Source organism: Armigeres subalbatus, chromosome 2, assembly GCF_024139115.2.
Source record: "Armigeres subalbatus isolate Guangzhou_Male chromosome 2, GZ_Asu_2, whole genome shotgun sequence".
Classification (NCBI taxonomy): domain Eukaryota; kingdom Metazoa; phylum Arthropoda; class Insecta; order Diptera; family Culicidae; genus Armigeres; species Armigeres subalbatus.
Window position 1 is genome coordinate 394165547 of NC_085140.1, and position 22000 is coordinate 394187546.

The 22000-nt window shown below is 39.3% G+C and overlaps 1 protein-coding gene across 3 annotated transcripts in view; it reads left to right on the plus strand.

Moving 5' to 3' along the window:
• The window catches only part of LOC134213214 (protein O-mannosyl-transferase TMTC2-like), a 759458-nt gene that overhangs the window by 111913 nt on the left and 625545 nt on the right, over positions 1 to 22000 (plus strand). For all 3 annotated transcript variants that reach the window (XM_062691957.1, XM_062691956.1, XM_062691958.1), the window contains exon 3: positions 16317 to 16403. In XM_062691957.1, coding sequence (XP_062547941.1) covers positions 16317 to 16403 — 87 coding nt within the window. The remainder of the gene's footprint in view (positions 1 to 16316; positions 16404 to 22000) is intronic.

The window sequence follows — 22000 nt, forward strand, 5'->3', positions numbered from 1 at the left end:
TACCTAGTTTACTACCATTTATTTTATACAGAAACATTAAAACAAAATAGACTACTTGATGACGAATAATGATTTTATCATTTTCTGCAGCTCATGGACAAATGAGATGTTTGTTTAATTTATTTCCCTTTCTATTTACAAAAAAAAACACTTCGAATCCTATGATTAACATGCATCTGAAACATAAATACATACATACGTCTGCAGCAGACTACCAGATATTATTAGTAAATGCGAACATGTTCCACAAAAAACGCCCCAATAACTGAGGAAATGCTACATGCAAAAAAAACGAAACCGTGATTTAGAATACACCGTAACTTTGTTGGTTCACAAGTTTATGAACGCTTTTTTGCGTGTAACAGAACACTTAGTTGAAAAGAAGAAGATTATCTCAGGTATAAATTCAAGTCAACACTAGCCCAATTTATATTATTTAACTTTGATGATATAACAGAGTAAATATTTTTTGTCAATGGTTCCTAATGAAAATTTTCAATTATCTAGGTCTTGTAGCTTAGGTTAAATAGCTAGAACCAAATAAAAACAAGTGATTTTTCTGCATTGATGGATATTTTTGCATATTTCATAAATTTTCTCCTTCCCAAAAGACATCTTTCACACCGATTGAATACCAGGCGTAGTTGACCTTGTAGACCAATTCATCTAAATTCCAGAACAATTTGGAAAGCCTGGAATATCTACACCAAACTACTTTGAGCTACACATAATACGCAAGGACGCAAGGGCCTTGTATGTACATGCTGGGTTCATTCCGATTGGATACCAGGCATAGTTGACCTTGTTTTTTTGACGTAAACTAAGGGGAAGACTTAGATACAGGGTGTAAAACGGAAAATTCCAAATTCGGAACCGTCACGAAATTAGGATAGATTTCAAACGCTAATAGCGTCTTTATCTTTCGATGTATTTTTGACATTTGCTTATCAATCGATTCGGAAACTCTCCAGCAATTTGCCAACTTTATTGATACTATTGATTATCAACGTTAATCTATTGAAAATGTTACTTCTTTTCAGAAATAGTTAATCCCGTTCATAAATCCCCAACACGGACATCAGATTGCAGTAAGGTACGGGCCTTTTGATCCACTGTCACTGTCACGGATGTCACGGAGAGCGGACCAGGGCGTCCAGAAGCGGTCCCAGTGACAACGGCTGTCTCAGCGGTGATGGTGCGGATGAAATTTTTTCGCTCGGTGGTGGCAGCAGCAGCACATCATTTGTATCCGTTTTCTATCTTCGGCGGATCTGATAATCGACGGCATCCGTTGAGCAGAATCATCGGATGGCGGTCGCGCAGCTCAGTGGCTGCTGTTAATAAGGCACATAAGTGGAAATTAATCGGTTCTTTTCAGGACCATCATTATATTTGGGAGGAAGGTTAAGTTGAAATAATTTTTCTTAAGTGCAACCGCTAGGAACTGGAAAATTCTTCGGTGAAATTTTTTAGCGTAATTCGGAGTTATATGATTTTAGTGAATTAGAAAGTTGATATTAGACGAACTTTTTTTATAGAACAAAGCGTAATTGTTTGGCATCGGTAGCGGAATCATAGCATTAGTGCCGGTCCGAGCATAGGCTGTTTACAGCAATTTATTCACTAATGTGGCGTTTACAACGATTTGGATATTGTCGGCACAACATGAAATTTTCCCGCAAGGCTCTAACTTTGCGTTTTTCCTGTTGATGATTCAAAAAGAAATCGGTTCCGAGATGAACTTTATTCAAAGCGCAACGCTAACGTCGGTAGTTGAATCCCAAGCAAGTGTCGGAAGGAGACGATGCAAACAATTGATTCGCATTATGACTGAAGAAAATTGTATGGCGTCAGTATTGATGTTTGCTACAGATTTTTTTCACTATGCCGATTTGCCTGTCGTCGGTAGAAAGTGAAGTTTTCACGCAAGATTTCGACTTTGGTTCTGTCGCTATGAGTGATTATTAATACACATTATTAAAGATAAATCGGTTCTTTGGAAAATCACCATTTGTTCTAGAGGAAGTTGATCCGAAATTAATTCTCTTCACAATCGCTGGGCAATGCAAGACAGTTCAGTCGTAAAGAATCAGCGGGTTCATAAGCACCCTACGGAGGAAGACGCTGCAATGAACTTTTGATTGGCATGGACAGAAGGCGTTTCAGCGGTAAATTATCGCTTCGGCTGTCGTCGGCGAAAAGTGGAATTTTCACGCAAGATTCTTACTGAAAAGTGTTGACGTTCACCGACGACCGCCGCCGATGCCGACGCTGGGATCGTTCTCCGCGACAGCTTGAACAAAATGGATCGCGCGTTTTTTTTAACTTAAATTCAATTTATTTTCATTGCTTTAGTGTGTAACAATTTTCTTACAGTTTAAGTGTTTGGCCTTTTGGCCTTTCAGCTTTATGAATGATTTTGTTTTAATTATTTGTAAAGGAAATTTTCTTATAGTTTGCCTAATTTATCATGTTTGCCTTTAGGAGGCAATAGTTAACTTGAAAATTTGATAACATAACTACTATATGCACTAATACATACAAAAGAATTTGATAACCTAAATTGGAACTAGCGCCCTAATAGCATCCTGATCCGAGTGCAAGCAACGGACCCTAAACTTTTTTTTACACTCACCAAAGCGTTCATGTAAGGTTTTTATCCCGGCCAGACGGTGGACCTCGGATGTTCTTGTCCTGGGAGGGGTGTTGAGGATCCACAATCGTTCCATTGAGGATGATTTGATTTTACAGTCCCTAGGCATAGGCGTAACTAGAGTCTCGGTCTAGGGGGGCCATGGCACCAGCTCGTGGGATGTAATTTTCAAAGGCGATTTAAAGCACTGTGCGCATGGATTGCAATAGAAATTGTTTGACTAAGTTTATCACTCATTCGTCCTAGAACTAACATAAAAAAAATCGCGAATAATACAATTGATTTCCAATGATGCTGTGATTGCTTCAAAACGCTGTGTCTGTGTCAACTTGTCTTCTCCATGTTACTAAATGTGGATAAGTGTGTAATTTAAGATTCAAGAATCTTCTTCGAATTATCTATAAATGAAATTCGATATGAGTATATTTCTGAAAGTTTTCAAGCATTTCCATGATTACTTAATGCATAAAGATCTCGATTTTTTTTAAAATTGAAATTTTTGAAACTCTTTGGATGTGGAATAAATTCCACGAAATTTTGTCATAATCAATATAAGTATTCATGTAATTCCAAAATGTATGCTATGTGCTGAAATAGTTAAGTACCGATGAACACAAATTTGGAATCCTAAAGTGTTTTTTATGAGTCATAAATTCCATAAGTCATAAAATTATGAGTAATAAATCAAATTCCAGAATAACATAGGGTTTTTGTAGTTACTGACGTTAGGACGAGGCTTTATTATGGTTTTCTGAATAGGTGAGAGATTTCTCTGCAAAAATCAAAGAGACTTGAGAAGCAACCAAATCGATCTGAATTGTGCTGCAAAAGAAATGTTTTCTTATACGAACTGGTTTCTAAATCTATTTTTTATATCCTAAAAAAAAACAAATTCTAACTAAAGCAGGCACAAAAGAGTTTTCCGATGATCCTTATGAAATCGCCAAAAAATTTAATGGAACAAGATCTTTTGAGGATTATAAAAATATGTCTTTAATGCAATCTCCGTTGTGAGTGCGAAGGTTGCCTAAGTTTTGTCCTAATACTTTCAATGGAATGCGTTGTTGATTTTTCTGTCATTGTAACAAAGATTCTTAAGTTTTATAATTTTATATCTTTCTGTGCCAGAATTATATAGCGAGAGCAAAAAGCTCCATAGGAATTTGATCAACTGTTTTGCGGCATACCTTGCAATTAACTCGAAGATTTTTGAAAGAATGGTCGTTCGAAATTTCATTGACCGAATTTGTGTACATGTGCTCATTTTGATGTAGTCTTTTTTGAAGCGAATGGTAGTTTAATAGAACAGAAATATTTATATCTTAATACAATTATGTTTTTATGTTTCTGCGACCAGGATACTAGTCAAACAAATGCAGAACAAATTTATTATTTTAAGCTAGCAACTGAATTAGAAGCGGCATTGATTTTAGCTTAAAAATCAAGAAAATGTTCCCGGGGGTCCAACTTAAATATTTCGATGCTTTGCTGAACAAATGGTCATATATGTGATAACGCAACAAAAAATATTTTTATAGAATTCATAATCAAAATTAAGAAATATGTAGGAAATATGTAAATGAAATAAAACCTGACTAAGTTGGAATTACTTTTCAAAATTTTCCCCCGGCCCCCCCTTATTTACGCCAATGTCCCTAGGCGGAACATGTTTAGGGGATTTAGAGTGGGGGAAAATGATGACCTGAGTCTTCGCCGCGTTGATACAGATCTTGCAGCTGGTGAGGTACTCTGTCAGGGCATCCAGGTCTCGTTGGAGTTCTGCCACTGACGCTCCGATCACTCTGATCATTCAGACCGCACGCTAGTAGTAGTAGTAGTAGTAGTAAAATTCTTCTTTATTCAATCATTTTTTGTTCTACAATTATTTTGTTTATACATATACAGTGATCGGCCGGTTTGGCCCTTCAACTTCGATTTGATTTTTTTTATATTGTTATCTGAGTTTTAAAATATAATATATCATGACGGCCTTTAGGAGGCGCTAGTGTGTTTTTTAAAATTTGATAACCTAACTACTATGTACACTAATATTTACAATAAAAATTTGATAACCTAGATTGGAACTAGCGCCCTAAGCGCTTCTTGGTCCGAGTGCAAGCAACGGACCCTAAACTTTTCTTTACACTCACCAAAGCGTTCATGTAAGGTCTTTATCCCGGCCAGACGGTGGACCTCGGATGTTCTTGTCCTGGGAGGGGTGTTGAGGATCATCCTCAGGAATTTGTTTTGGACCCGTTGAAGTTTGAGGTGGTGGGTTTTAGCGCAGCTCTCCCAGACCGGCATGCCATATTCGATCACAGGGAGGATGATTTGCTTGTAGACTGCAAGCTTATTTTTCAGGGACAATATCGACCGGCGGTTGATCAAAGGGTACAGTAGTTTCAACAAGACGTTACACTTTGTCACCGTTTTGTCAACCTGTTGCCTGAAAATAAGCTTGCTGTCGAGGGTCAAGCCAAGGTAGTCGGCCTCATTGGCCCATTCCACGGTCGTGCCATTGAGGATGATTTTACAGTCCCCAGGCGGAACATGTTTAGGGGATTTGGAGTGGGGAAAAATGATGACCTGGGTCTTCGCCGCATTGATACAGATCTTCCAGCTGGTGAGGTTGGAGAGTTGGATCAAAGGTGGAATGGGCCGAGGCTTGGATTTTAATAATCTGGGAGAGTACGGATCTTATTCGAGAAGTCGTTATTTTTGAGGTCCACCATTCTGGCTTTGATAATTTTTGTGATTCGATTGCAGCGTGCCTTAAGCTCAGGCAGTCCAGTACGCTGGAACTGCCTGCGAGTGACATTCCGCAATCGAATCAAATCTTTGGTGAGTGTATCGATGTTTAAGGAGTTGCTTACCTGCCGAGCCGTCGGTACATGTTGCTCCCGGGCCGCCGTGATCGCCTCCTCGATAGCGCAAAGCTGGCGGTCGATACTTTCCGGCGTCTCCGGACGCACCTCGTAATCGACGGTGTTATCGACGCACTGCTGGAACCGCTGCCAGTTCACTCGGTGGTAGTTTCGCCGTAACTGCTGGTGCCGATTAACCGAGGAGCCCAGTTCCGCCACCACCGGATAGTGATCCGAACTGGTAGACGATCGGCTGCGAGACGTGGTCACTCAGGTTTGTTATGTAGAGGTCGAGGGTTGCGTGGACACCGGACCGACTCAGCCGAGTGGGGGAATCCGGGCTTAAGATCGTGTAGTGGCTTTCCTCCATGTCGTTTGCTCCAGATCCCGAGTAGACGAAAATAGCTCAATAATATCAAATGTTGATAAGATAGCAAAATGAGATATGGACATGATTGATATAAGAGATAGAAGATCAGACGATAATATCAAAATTTTGCACTAAAATATTACGAGAAGATCAAGTTATGCTATTTGTAATAAGTGATCAATATCATGTGCCATTAGTTTGTTCTTATCCATAGCATATATTGATATTTAAATGATATTTCGGTGCAAATTTTTGATATTGTTGCCTGTTCTTTTATCTCTTATATCAATCAAGTCCATATCATGTTTTGTTATTCTGTTCATGGCTTCTACCCGGGATGACTTGGAAAAAATGCGCGAGCAAAAAACACGTCCGTACGTTCTGCTGTCTCGTACTGGAATGAGCATGGATTACGTCTTTCCGGAGACAGACCGCGCGCGCGGGAAGCACCTTTCTTGTAATCAATAAAGTAAGCCGATTAGTCCCGCCTCTTTGTTATCGGTATAGGTGCAAATATTATTTGCAACCATAACACTCTTCAAAGGGGCGTGGCTACATGTTTTACTTTATTGCTTACATGAAAGCTGGTTTCCCACGCGCGTGAGCCATTTCGTTCGATATATCGCGGAAATAGTAGAGCGGTCCCAGTATAAGCATAGGTGCACTTCATTTGGTCTAAATTTCGTGAGAAGCGGCCCCAACGGTTGTCAACATCGGTGGTGGTCGTCGGCGTTCTTGCTGCAGAAAATTCGTTCCCATCGATGGCGTGGGTTGCGCTTCCAACGGAAAGGTTGCGGCTGAAAATTCAACATGATGGAAATCATCTTGGGTCATCGGCGTCAGCAGCACTCGTGTGCCATTTTCTCGCAAGACTCGGACTAACGGTTGGCTTCTGTTAAGCTAGTGATTAGAAAGCCGCATGATCGATCATCGATCAGATCAAACGGTCCTTTTAAGGGCAATACATTTTACATGAGAGAAAGTGGATTTGACTGAGAGTAAATTCGTTTGAAAAAACAGGAAATCATCTAGTTGTTATTGTCAGCAACAATTATTTTCGCAAGCTTCGAGCAATGTTATTTGTAATTATGTACAAAGTATACATCCGAAAATTCAATCATGAAGATCGCATCTAAAGGATCTCAATCGTAAAAATTACATCTCAAAAGCACAAAATATAATTGCATGGCGATGGCAGAATTTTGATGTCGGAAGTGGAATCACAAGCGTGTATCGGAAGCAGTAGCTGGAGTAAATATATTCATATGAATAGCAAATTGGTAATGTGATCGCATTTTGACGTGAACTACGTCTAATGAGGAGGCTCTGATACAGGGCGTAAGATGAGAATCTCAAAATTGGGGACCGTCACGTAATTATGTAAGATTTCAAACGTTAATCTTCATTTTTTGATGGATTTTTGAGATTTATATATCAAGCGCCTCGGAAACTCTCCACCAATTTGCAAATTTTATTGAAACTTTTGATTATCAACCTTAAACTAGTGGAAATTTTAATTCTTTCTAAAACCAGTAAATATTCAGACCCAATCAATAATCCTGCATCCCCAACACGGACATCAGTTTGTTATAAGTTACGGTCCTTTTCGCCCATCGCTCCATTTCTCTATGCATAAAAGACTCTTGTCTCAGACGCGCGTGTCATTTTAATTCGAGCATTCTCATAGAGCGGACACGATGCTTCATTTGTAGCCTTGCAGCATTGGAGGCGATTGTCGGGCGGAGAGTGGATCATGGCGTTGGGTAGCGATCCCAGCGACAAAGGCATCACACAGCGATAGGCGGCAGTCAACGATGGTAGAGCGACGGTCGGGACGGCAGCCTCACGGGAGTGAAAATTTCGTCCGGTTGCGGTCCAAGCGACAAAGGCTACCGCATTGATGTTGGTCGCGTCGTCAACGGTAGAGCTGCGGTAATTGCTGATAGTCATTTAAAGTAAATTGATTCTTTTGATGACCATCATTATCTTGAAAGAATATTTTTAAGCTGAGAGGATTTTTCCAAAGTGCAACCACTGGTGAACAGCACACTCTTGGCGTTCATTAAAATCTTCTAGCAAGATTATGAATTTGATTATGTTCTGTTAGTGATTTCCAATGCGTACCATTGAGAAAAATAACAATATAAAAATGACTCGAGACAAACTTCGTTGGTTACGCAGAACTTAGGTTAGTTAGAAAATTTATTTGAATGGATGATATCAGTAGCAGTCAACTAAACTTTTCATTTTTGCTGTTGGGGATTGGAATTGCGCATTGTCGAAGGTTAATCGGTTCTTTTTAAAACCAAAATTTTATACAAGAGAATATTTATCCGAAACTAATTTTATTCAAAGTGCAAATGGCGATGGCGACAGTTCAATCAAAACGATGCCGTCAGTAGCGAAATCACGAGTTCGCTTTGTTCACCGAGATGCGCCTTCAGCGATTTGACGGTAATTATCCTTGATTACTGACATTTTAATGGTAAACAAACAGTAAAGATTGCAATTTAAACATACAAATTATTATTTTCAATAGAAATACCCAAATTTAGTTAAGCTGATTGAAATGAAATGTGAAAAAAAATGAAATTGTTTTTTTTTTAAGTGAAATCCCTAACAAATTGAACAAACAAAACTAAACTTCTCATAGTATACATATTTCGAGAATGAAACAAATTTGGCTGAATTACATAAATATATCAGTTACTTTCAAAAAGTAAATTTTAAATTGACGTATCCAACAAATTTCATGTTTTGAATATTGCTCGAAACCAGGGGTGGCATTGTGCATCTCGATTCGAACGTAATTCTATCGAGTCGAACATGTTTGGCATTACGGCTTTCGATTCGATCTCGAAAACGACTCATCGTTCGAGTATGCTCGAGGAGGTACAAGAATAACGAGATGTTTTGGCATTATGGAGACTCGATAGCACACTGAAAAACGACTCAAGTCGAATGAAAATCACTCGTCACCTTTATAGCTTTCGAATGTAGTTCGAGAGTCATTTCTTGCTGAAAGTTTTTCATTATATTTGTTATGATTTCTCTACGGGAAAAAAAAACGCGCAAGAGATGACCCAAGTGCATTTAACTAAAACACATCGAAGTTATTTATTATTGAATCCTTCTTTAGCTTTGAATTATTTAGCTCAAAATTGGATCTGTGGCATAAACTCGAATAAATATAATAAATGCTAAAGCATTTGATGAGTTTAATTGCTCTACGCATGCGGTCGCGTGTACTCAGACGACTAATGACGGTGGAAGACCGACACTTGATTACAATAAGAGCTATCAAAGTAATCGAATGCTTTAGCCAAGCAATCCTTTGGCACAAATCCGCCCAGCCCGTTGTTGGGGGCATAGAGTGTGATCCTCTCGATTAATAAACAATGTGTACTCGCTTGACTGTGGATATACAACAGTAAAGCACATGTGAAGATTGGACAAATCAAGCATCCGAAAGATATTCAATTTGCAAAAAAGAGCTAACCGTGGTTGAGGTTGGTACTCGGATTCTGATGGCTTTTCCGCAAACGTGACCTTTAAGTGGTCTTGTTGTGTAGGGGTTATCACGCCTATCTAGAGAGTAGGAGGTTGAGGGTTCGAGTCCCTCCAAGACACGTGGATTCTTTTTCGCAAATTTCATATCAATTTGTCCATTTAGAAACATGTGCTGTGCATATGCACAGCCAAAACATTTAACAAAAAAATGGTTTTCGTAGGGCCGAGTTGCCGAATAATATGCAATTAATAATAAAACTTATAATTTGTGTCGTAACTATATCTCAATTTATAAAACATGTCGTATCGGCATAATGTTTTAATCGGTTTCAATTGCTCAATAAATAATATTGCTTTTATAGTCATTGAGCACGATTCGCTTGTTTATAAATTAACTGCCAATTCATGCCCTGAAAGGCAACCAACCAATGCCCAACAGGCAACATGCTACACGCAGATGAAATTACTCTTATTCTCTTTGTTTACTCACATTCGCAATGCGCTGAAGACTGTCTCTCCAGCGGGCGGCATAATAAACACGGAGACAGTTATCTCTTATTCTCTCTGTTTACATTTCGTTTGACAGAACATACTCGATTGAGCTAGTACAGCACCATTCGAAATCTTGTACTGCGACTGAATGAAGTCGAACGAAATACATAATGCCGCAATTTTTTCGAAACGAATGCAAAAACGTACGAATCGAGTGATTCGATTCGAGATGCGCAATGTCACCCCAGTGTTGTCTCATGAGTATTCAAAAGAGCAATTTTTTATTATTCATGAATGATGGGACTTGCTAGATTCTTCATTTCACCAAACTGTTTTACGTAGTTTACGTCGGGCGGTCGTGTCTTGTACACAACCCTTATAATTTTTTTTTCAGTTAGCGTTTATTTGAAGGATCAAGCGCTCGAAGGCATTACGGAGCCGAAAGAAATTTAGAAGAAAGAATTTTATTACAATTTCATCTTTTGCTTCTTATGTTCGTATGTTAGTGTTGGGGAGCCGAAAAACTCGCGGCTTGGTCGAGGTTAAGTAGCACATACAAAAAAAAATGGATGGGATAGGGCCTTGAGATTATATTGGTGTCCGTATGTAGCGTTGATGCTGTTTTTTCATGATGATTGGTGTGGTGCAGAACAGAGACAAACTGTAATGATACAAGCAAAACGTTTCTACCGAGCGGAGTGGGAGAAAACAAGGTGGACGTGGCCCTACAAATGAGGGAAGAGGGAATTAAACAATGACGTTGATGCGCTTCAAAACATTCTGAACAAGGGCCATGAAGTCAAGATCAAGCTTTCCCAACACATCTCTAATGTCCTCATTGTCTGGTTTTCCTCGGGCCCGGAGGGATGCATATAAATCGGACCTAGCAATACCGTAGTCGGGACAGTTCCAGACTACGTGATTGATGTCCTGATAGCCTGCCCTACAACCGCATAGATTGCTGTCTGCGAGCCCTACTCGATAGGAATGCGCGTTTAGTGTGTGGTGGTTGGACATTAGCCGACACATTACCTTAATAAAGTCTCGGCTAAGGTCCAATCCTTTGAACCAAGGTCTTTTTAGTTGACTTTTAGCAGAACAATTTGAAGATCCTAAAAAATCTACATCGAAATAATTTAGACTGCATATAATACGCAAGGACTCTAGGACTTGTACTGGCAAACTGGGATGATTTTGGTTTGAAAGCAGGCGGAGTTGACCTTGGAGACTAATTGATCTGAACTCCAGAACAATTTGGAGAACCTCGAACAATATAATCCGCAATGGCTTTGGGGGTTCATAGGGACAAGCTGAGTTGATTTACGTCATAAAGTTCTTCTTAATCGGTAAATTTTACTCAAATTGTTTATGGTAAATTAAAATTTCCTACCTTTTAATAGACAGCTCCAACTGATCTGAGGACTCCTAGAAACATAACCAATTAGCAAACTACAGGAAAATAGTGTGAAAATCGCTTAGAAGACGCCCGGGAACCTGCTGTTTGAAATCATGATTCTAATGTTTCCTTGATCGCAGTATTCGACTTGTTAACCAAGAACATGTACTTCCCAACATGCAATTAGGTTCAGGTTTCCCATAATACAAGTTCCATCTAAATGCTTGCTTGGGGCCCTCCTTAGCCGTGCGGTAAGACGCGTGGCTACAAAGCAAGACCATGCTGAGGGTGGCTGGGTTCGATTCCCGGTGCCGGTCTAGGCAATTTTCGGATTGGAAATTGTCTCGACCTCCCTGGGCATAAAAGTATCATCGTGTTAGCCTCATAATACACAAATGCAAAAATGGTAACATTGGTTAGAATCCTCGCGGTTAATAACTTTGAAAGTGCTTAATGAACACTAAGCTGCGAGGCGGCTCTGTCCCAGTGTGGGGATGTAATGCCAATAAGAAGAGAAAGAAACAAATGCTTGCACACTTGTTCATTGATTTGATAAAACGGAAGAGCTGAAATCTTGTTTAGCTTTTTGAAAGGACCTAAGTAACATTTTTTTCATGCATTAATTTGAATATTGCAATCAACAGACCAATGTGAAAGCTTTTGATTGCAGTACTCAAATAAATTCACGAAAAAATGTCACTTACGTCCTTTTGAGAACTTAAGCGAGAAACTTGTATAAAATGTTTAGAAGAGTGTTTTTCTACTGGATAAGATGTAATGCTCAGAATATGGCTTTCTCACTCTGAAGAATCAAGACGATGTTTTTTACTTGCCCGGCGTTTCGGTTAATGGAATGAATGTGGGGTTTTTCAAGGGTCGTATAGCCTTCCGTATATCGTTAATGATTGTAAACCAATTTGATTAGTGGTGAAAAGGGTACAAAAAGCTTCAAAAAGTAAGCACGAAAAGCACTTTTTTTCACCACTAATCGAACGTAGTTTAGGATCATTAACGATAGACGGTAGACTATACGACCACTGAAACGGCCACAACCAATCGGCCGAAACGTCGTGCAAGTAAAAAAAACCTTCGTCCTGATTAGCCCTGTGTCTGGACCAGCTTCCGAGTATTATAAAATGTTTAGTAACAATCATCGCACAAATGTACCATCGCAAGCAACACAACTTGTTTCAACTCAGTATTAGCAATACAATTATGACTTTTGCACAAGCCTAATTTTCGTTCCCAGACTAATATATACGACATGTTTACAACGAAAAAAGCGCAAGAGGTGGAGTCAATATATAACATTTCTTGGGTTCCATATGAAATGATTTTGAGTCTCAATGAATCACATACAGTTGCTGGTTGCCTACTGGCCTAAGGCGCTAACGTAGAGTAGAGTGGGGCAGGAATAAGCACTTAGTTTTCAATCGATCATGTAGCCCTTAGGAAGCAAGCTTTTGCATATAAAATCAATGCCGACGATTCGTATACTCTTCCATTATGTTACCCAGTGGAAAAAAATATTGATATTATTGTGATTCATTGTAGAAGAACCCTTATTGCAAGATACGTGAAAAACGCACTCTTACCCCATCGGTGGGGTAAGAGTGCGCATCGGGTTGGATAAGAGTACGCAACTTTCCAATCATGTGCTGCTAGTTTATCTTTTTAATAACTTCAAAAAATCGAAAACGTACGGGGAAGGCCGAAAGTTGTTTGGTCGAATATACCGTTTGGCCGAAAGGCCGAAAATCATTTGGTTGAATAAGTCATTAGGACGAAAGGGTCGTTTAGCCGAGAGGGATATTTGGCCGAAAGGGTCATGAGGCCAAAAGGGTATTTTGCCGAAAGGGTCGTTTGGCTGAAAGGGCCATTAGGCCTAAAGGGTCTTTTGGCCGAAATGGTCATTTGGCCGAAATGATAATTTGGCCGAAAATACGCCCGATTATTTTCTTGTACGATGCGATGCGTTTCGTGTAGAAAAAAGTGTTCAGTTCAAAAATCGAAAATTCGTTTGAAAAATGTTGTATGGTTTCTTGCCGAATCTTGCAAAATGGAGCAACTTAGCAAAAATGTTGCATGAGATGTTTTTTTCACGGCTGCTTAAGCAATCTAAAATAAAATAGAGTCGGGTGTATTATTTATATATGAGCACAAACTTACACGAAGTTGCATTCAATACAAGTTGCATTCAACGTTCAAAGTTCTTATACCGTTGAAAGTATGAGAGATGTTGCTTCCAATCTTTGAAAGGGATTAAAACACATGCTCTAACCCCGAAGAATCATTCAAACTGACGGAAAGAACGAAAGTAACAGAGAACAAGTACAAGTGATTTGAATATGTTGATTAAAAGTTAACTTCATCACAGTTTCAAAACCCCACACAACTGTGGTCCTGGAGATACGCCTTGGCAACCAGGCCATCCTTCCGCCCAATAAATATTTTTTACGCTTTCATCCATAAAATAAAAGCGAAACCAGCACCACCTCCCATTATGATCGATTGCCTGAGAAACCGCACTGCGGTCAATTTCAACAGCATAATCAAATGCTCAGTTTCACAGTGTGATGAAATAAATCTCCACGGCAGCGATAAAGTTGCCTTGCCGCAATCTGGATAGCCGGCCAACCAGACTAGCGAGAGTCTTCCGTGGTGATCTGTGGACATACACATTACAGGCCCCGGCATCAGACATAGCGTCAGAGGGCACGTTCGCTCGCCCAACCCTCTTTTCGGGAGCCATCTCCCCTCATTCAGTTAGTAAACCAGTTGAGGTCACTGTTTGGGTTTCCACTTTGATGCTCGGTCCGGTCCACGTCGAGCGTATAGCCTCTGGCTCCCAGTTTGTCATACTGCTCTGGTTGCTTGGGCTCGGGCATACATCAGCTCACATGGGGATATGTGTTTCCAACCGTGCATCACAAATTCACTCCCAGGAATAAATTCTTCATGCAGAGCAAAGTTTTAGCGAGTGTCCACCAGGTCGAACTGCTCTGCTGTTCCGGTCAAGTACTGTTGATGTCGGAGGAGCCATCCGCTTTTGCTTCCGTCGTCGTCGTCGTCGGATCGAGAGATGAAAACTGAAATATCACACGATGTCCACGGCAAAAATCGATGCGCCATAAAATGAGAAACACAGCTGGTGCCGCTTTCTGTCGTATGACGTCTGCTGCTAGGAGGAGACACAGAAAATCGAGTCATTGACGAGATTAGTTTGTTCCCTCCATCCCACGGGTACCGTCGTCGGGCGTGCTAAGTTCTAATGCCTCAGGATTTGGCACACATGACCAATTTGTCAAACTTTTATGGTTTTCTACGGTAAATCTAAATGTTTTGAGGCGATTGGTTGCAATGAACAGAAGAGTTGAGCTTTCGAAAAGAAACTAGCATTAAACAATTATGTAAATTATTGCTGTAGAAGGTAATTCCTGTACAGGATAAAAATTAATCGTGTCAGCATTATTGGACTAAATTACATAATACAGTCGTAGTCTTTTGTGCTTGCTCAAAAACATCAAACTGAATTTTACAAGAAAACCATTATTCTAAATAATAAAATATATTTGTTCATTTAAGTGTACCCGTTTAACCTTCTGGAACAGTCAATAAATTTTCTCATACAACCTAAATTCATATCACATTTGTTTAAAAATCAATTTAATTTAAAAAGAGTGCATGGGCTATTCCAATTAATTCTAATTTCCTATTTTAAATAAGTGGATGAAATCTAATGAAATAGTACGAAATCTACCAAAATAGGCAGGATAGTGAAATGCTGTCAACAGTAGTAAGACGGCATTACCGATTGGACTTACATTTACTATCGAAGCATCAATATCGGTGGTCAATCCTAATAAACCAAGGTGCAAATAGCCACTATCTTCATTACATCGATGCTGCCGTCAAGCCGCATATGTCAGCCACATCAAAGCTACTCAATGTTGTCGCAAGCATACACCGAGAAAAACGAATCAATCAGTTAGTGCCAGGGTTTTAGCCGTTGGCCAAATACGGAATCGCATGAAGCACATCGACAGCAGCATCGCGATCGTTAGGGTGACATACAGTTCCCCTTCAGGGGTTGCTGGTTGGAGTACGTCTGAACTCTGCTGGTACACGTGTAGACTGCCGCCAGTATAATTAGGATAGAACTGGTCAACTATTTTCATCTGGATAAGGTAGTGAGTGGAGAAATGAGCCATTTAAAAATCATAAACGCATTTCAATAATTTATATTCCTACGACCGGTAAGGTTTTTCACAGGCATTTTTTTATTATTTTTTTTTTGAACAATTTGTTTTAATTTTTGTTAGATGTCATAAATTTGAGCTGTTTAAGAATTGAATTCTAGAAATCATTGCCGATTTCTACTAATGAGGGTTCAATTACAATCTACTCTGTCTATGTACACTAACTGCTTCCAGCCGAGGTCGAGCACGCCATCGTCGTGTCCCAAACGCAGCAGCACCGAGCTGAAAATTTGGTATTTATCGATTTATCTGAAACTAATGACTGTGCTTGTGCTTGAGTCGTGTCCTAGGATGGGACAAAAACCAGGCCGAATCAAAGGGTCAAAGTATCGGATAACTAAAGCGCAAATCGAATTTCAAATAGAATTTAATTACTGTAATCGTGAGACAGGGGAGGGGGCAGTTGTTGGCCGGTCGGAACATGGACGGTTAGGTCGAGGACATGGGGAATAATGAAATAGATCGGATAACTGAGATGTGAACCCTGCTGTAGGATGGTTTTTGTTCCCCTCGGTTGCGAACGGGGGATGAACTTTTGAAATGAGCGTAAAAGTTCAAGTGGAAATTGAAAATTGATTCGAGCTATGGTGGCACTCGACATGCAGGGCGACAGCATAGGGGAAAAAGTTTGATTGAGTGTAGAGCTTCGGTCGATACAAGCGACCCCGCTGCATAAGGTGGTCGTTCGAAACAGGATGGTTAAACTGATAGCATACTTTCGACCCGATCATCTAAATAATGTGTCGTTCTTGTTCTCCACTTCTATTTGCAGCATGGATTACGTAAGCCTCAGTTGCTGTTCGCTGGCGTTCGTTCTGTACGTCAACACACTCAGCGCCGGATTCGTGTACGATGACAGGTAAGTTTGACCTTATGAAATGGCCTCACAAAATTAATTTAATGGTGGAGATGTTTTTGTGTTTAAGCAGACCTTGGGCACCCTTGGGTGGTTTGGGATCTATTTACATATCTTGATTTTATGACCGCATTTGGTAAGTTTCAGCTGATGGTGACTTCTTTTTTTTTTCAATCTTATTCTTCTTCTATTTACGAAGAAAAATGTTATGGTAAAACTGGAATACTCTCAAAATTAAAACAAAATCTGTTGGATGAAATTGTATCAGAATATTAATCAATTTTTGGCAAAACTAAGTTTGCTGGATCATCTAGTAAGGTCTGAAAAGGTCTTATGCAAAGGACTTTTAAGAATCAGATTTCACAATAGCTAGAAACAGCGCCGTAGCGTGCGGTTGGCCAGGTTGGCCCCCGCCAAGGGCACCAGTCTTTAGGGGGCGCCGAAATCACGGATTAAGCTATAATAAACAGACACATTTATTTAGTTTAGGGCCATTTAAGTAAAAACTCAACTGACTATGGGTTGTTTCAGTGGTTGATATATGTTGAATAATAGAGCATGCAGAAAATATTGCTTTATTCCATTACGAGCTCGATGGTCTAGTGGCTACCGCTCCTGCCTTATAAGCAGGAGGTCGTGGGTTCAATTCTAGGCTCGCCCTTTCCTACTTTGTAGTTCTATCTTAGCGCTTTCTGTGTTTCACGTTCTACCAAAAACGATTCCTACTGTTATAACCTTACACACTAGCTATTCCAAAAACCTCCCGTGGCACCTATGGTCGTCGGACGTAGAGTTCTCTGCAACTTTCTTAAGTAGGTGTCTAACTAACCATCCTTCCCCTTCCTCAGCAGTTGCAAGGACGTGGCCAGGACAGATCTCGACTATTGGAGAGTGCATAGCTTCCATCTAAGACATGGCGATTAGTCCCAAATCAATACCTGCGGTAACGGATAAAAGTGATGCAACTCTCATACAATAGTCTTGGCTTGTACCACCTACGAATTTGTGCGAATTGCTCAATGCTCATGCTAATGCAAAAAATATTGTTTTATTTCCACATCAACATGTTATGGCTTGGTTTTAGTTTTTACTGCTATTCCGATTTCTCAAAGGCAATGGATCCTAATTTTTATCATCTTTGAGAGGCATTGATGAAATTTTGGCGGAAAAATCTTGATGTTCCGGGGATGGAGCGAAGCTATTAGACTTGCCCTGGCTAATTAGGCTAGATTTAATTTGTTTTGCGCCATTGTTTGCTCTCTGAAACGAGAAAGAAGGTGAAATATAATAAATTCCCCTTCCCCTCATATGTTTCAAACATTACAAAACCCAGAAAAAATAATATCAATGTTAATCTCTTTATTATAGCGGTTAAAAAACAGATAAATCCCCTAGTGGCCCCTTAATAGGTTATTTACCAAGAATTATCGCTGATGGGTATACTTTTATATAGTATTATGCATAAGAAGCGGGAAAATTTGTGGGTTTACTGGAATCTAAGTCTTCAGCTTTCATGATGGACGAGAATTTGTAAATAAGTATAAAATAATATAAAATAATGACATGAAAAGATACTCATCTAGCTTCAATACGGTTACTTCCAAAATTCTGATTCAAACACAAATAAAATCTCCGGCAAGGGATTGAAACATTGAACATATCCCAGAAGGCATGTAATATATCCAATCGTGGTACCACCACGAAAAAAGCCGTCTATTGCTTCGAAAACTTCGATACAATAAACATGCCATTTCACTTTTGCTGGATCGGGAAAATTTCAGCTCCTTCATCATGACGAATCCTCAATAATTTCATTATAAACATGAACTATTTTTACAAATGTGGTTTCACTGCAAATTTATGATTGTCCACAAAATACTTATTGTAACCAGTGGTGCGAATTCTCAATTTCAGTGACTGAAATTTGTAGGATATTGATACCATTGTCTCTTCACACTCACTTCCTAGCAGTGAAAACTGAAAATGGATAGCAGCAACAATCAAAGATAAAGTAAACCTAGGATAGGATGCGACAACTCAATTTAGACTGCCTTGTTGTTTTTTTGTCGGCTGCTCTGACGAGGTGGTCGCCAGTGCAGCCAAATTAATTTGGTACAAAATCTTCCAAATTTCAGCTTAGCTTAGCTTAGCTTAGCTTAGACTGACTGTACATATCAATGGTTGCTACTCCGTGATTGATCTGAACTGGTGCAAATTGCACTTTGATCCAAATGAATAGTGGTTGGGATTTACCAAATATTCTCAAAGTGCACATTTCAGCAGCTCGAAAATGTTGATCAATAACGGCGCCGGCCAAGTCCTTACAGTCAGTTGGGATAGGAAGGGAGTGTTAGTATGTAGTAATTGTTGCTACTAGAGACCGAGAATACCTCTGCATCTCCACAATTACCACGGGAAGGAAGTTAGTTGGGTGGGGTAATCAGGAACATAGATCGGGATTCACCATGGAAAGTGATGTGATCTATGCAACTTCTATTCTACTAATTGTTACAGATCTTAAAATTACATAAACTACTGGAACAGGATAGAATCAATAATATACAGCTTCATGTACTGTAGAAACAAGTATTTTACTTATTTCTAGTTATAGCATTGCTATAACAGATGTTGAATTTTACACAGGGAGTACCGATCAAACTACATTAGAAATCATAGAATAGGGAAAGTTGGGCGTGAGAGATAATATACGGATCAAGTACATATAGTCGATGCAAAATATATGATCTAATTCTAATTCATAAAACGACATAGCTTGTCTTCTGCAGGGAATAATACTCTTAAAGGTCATAATTCTCCAAAATATAGTTCATGGTCTCTCTCCAGGGGCGACTCAATTTACAACGAAAATTTTTAAATAAAAAATCAAAAAGGTAACACGAAACTTTAAATTTTCGGTCGCCTATTATATAAATGCGAAGAGTATCAATAAACGGTGCTCTTTTTGCCTTTCTCGTACAACTAAGTTGTACCGAAAGGCTATCATTTCACTCCAAATTCGAACTTTTGATAGAAGTCCCGGAGACCCATAGTGTTATATACCATTCGACTCAGCTCGATGAGCTGAACAAATGTCTGTCTGTCCGTGTGTGCGTGTGTGTGTGTATGTGTGTGCGTGTGTGTGTGCACAAAATGCCATAAAAAACATTAGCCAAATTTTCACATAGAAACTCTTAATCGATTTTCTTGCAACAAGTTGCATCCGACAGAGACTAAAACGCTATTGATCACTATTGAATTTCATAATAATTGCAAATTGCAAAAAATAGATAATATTAAAATTGTGATGAGACATAGTCACATAGAACAATAATGTGTTATGAAAAATGCCTTGCATCTATGAATATTTTCAAAGTTTATCCGTGGCTTGCTTCCATTAAGAGTTTCATCGTACTATAAAGATGCTCGTGTTGCACGCATTTAGGCGTAAGTATGCTCTTCGTTGAGTTTCATAGTACTATGAAATTGTCCGAAAGTCAAAATTCGAACATAGGAAATTCGAGAAACTTTTGGCAGCGCCATCTGTCGTCTACTAGTGTAAATGTTCTATCATAACATTAGACGGTGTAACTGTTTTGCCTTTCTTGTACATCAGCGAGGTGTAAGCGTAAAAGCTACATTTATTAATTACCTTTTTCCGCGAGAAAGGCGCCATCACCGCTAGGTGGATTAATCTGGGTTTTTTCTTAAGATGCGGAATGCGTAAAAAAACAAACCTAATTTTTTAAGAATTTAAGTCAGGAACCCGAATATTTCCAGCAAACTATTCAAAGTAACAACAACAAAGTTTTATTTTCTCCTTTATACGGTTTTTTTCAACCTTTCAAATCTAATTTCAATTTTTATATTAAATAGCTACATGCAAAAATGCCTTTTTATAATGAATAAAACAGTAATTAGGAAAAAAACAATAGTTAAAACAGATATGCACTTGATTAAAAGCTTGATTAACATGAACAAAACGTGAACGGAACGACTCGCAATGTTCACAAGACTTGTAGAGCACACCAAATACTTCCGTATAGAGGTTGTTGCGATAGTTTTCGACGTTTATATCTCTTGTTAGATTTTTTCCAAAATTGAAAATAGCCCAAAAACATTAAATCGACTTGAGCCACCTCGAAATTTTATCCGAATTAGCTGAAAATTTGACAGGAGACTTATTTTAGCATAAGAATTGTGATGCTGGGTTGACCGATTGAATTTTTCATACTTTTTGAAAACATGAAGAGGTCTAATATATATGGCTTTTGCAGTTCAATATAAACTAATAAGGTACCAGTCAAAACGATTAATGCAACAGATGGCGTTTTTTCAGTGGTAGGAAAATCGAAATTACATCACTATAAAACTACTAATCAGTGCAAATTAAGTGCAGGAGATAATCTTTTCACCTCATACTTCATTCCTTATCACTACTTTCTTCTAAAACACTTCCAATTTCCATAAATTTGCGAAATACCTTATTTTTCCATACATTTTATCGATTTCCAACTACCATTCTTCCATGAGCTCATGGTGAAAATTGTGAAAATCTCAAAACATAGAGTAGCGGGCCAAACTCAATCGTAGAGCGTTGACTTGCTTCGTCCCTAGCAGCGATAGCAGTGACGTCAATTGTTTACAGTGGAAAAGCATGTTTACATACATGACGATAGTGCCTTGTTTTTGTATGCCGTGATCGGTACGATTTTTAATTACTAGGGACACGGCAGGTATTTTCGTCTGTTCGTCATAGTCTCGAAAACCAATAAAAGAGACGCTTTTCTGTAAAACTCATACGTACCAAATCGTAAGCTCAGGAGAAACGTTCTGCTATAGTGGAGTTCTAGCAAATGTACGTTGCTTTCGTTGGTTTTAGCCCCTATGACGATGGACGGAAATACCTGCCGTGTCCCTACTTGGCACATCCTATCCTAGAAGTAAACAAAAGACCTCTTTTCTCATTGCACACGCAGTCCGCAGTGACGGTCCATTCAGCTCATTCGCTGCTGCGTGAATGTGACGGCCCTATATAAATGCATGGGTGAATACTATCACTTGAAAGACAAAGACAGGAAATTTGTGCCGAATGATCATCAGCTTCAGCCCGCTGTTGGCAAACTGGGTTGGCTCAGTTACTCCTGCTTTGTCTTTCTGACTGAAAGGCATCGTCATAGGCAAAGAGGAGCAGAGAAAAATAAAAAACAAAAGAATCACACTCAGCAGGCATTGTTGATAAATTGCACCACTGCCAGCAAATGTTACAAATTGTAACACTTGCTGGAACTGAATCTTTTTTTACCGTTCGAATAAAACAATCTTGGAAAAAAATCGTGACAGAATACTCAGCCATAGTGCGTGGGCTGCTGCGATCTCTAAAACGAATTTATCTATTTTTTCACAATTCGCGAAGTCGAAGCAAATTCTGTTCTTTCCTCCTATGGGAAATCCCATTGCTATCTGTCAGAGTTTGAGTGAAACATGGCCGCCATCTCCTCCTCTCTGTTGCTCTACTGTAAAAACCCATAAAGAACTGTCATTGTTTGTGTGAAGAATTTTGCTTCGACTTCGCGAATATTAACATTCCTACACGGAAGAAA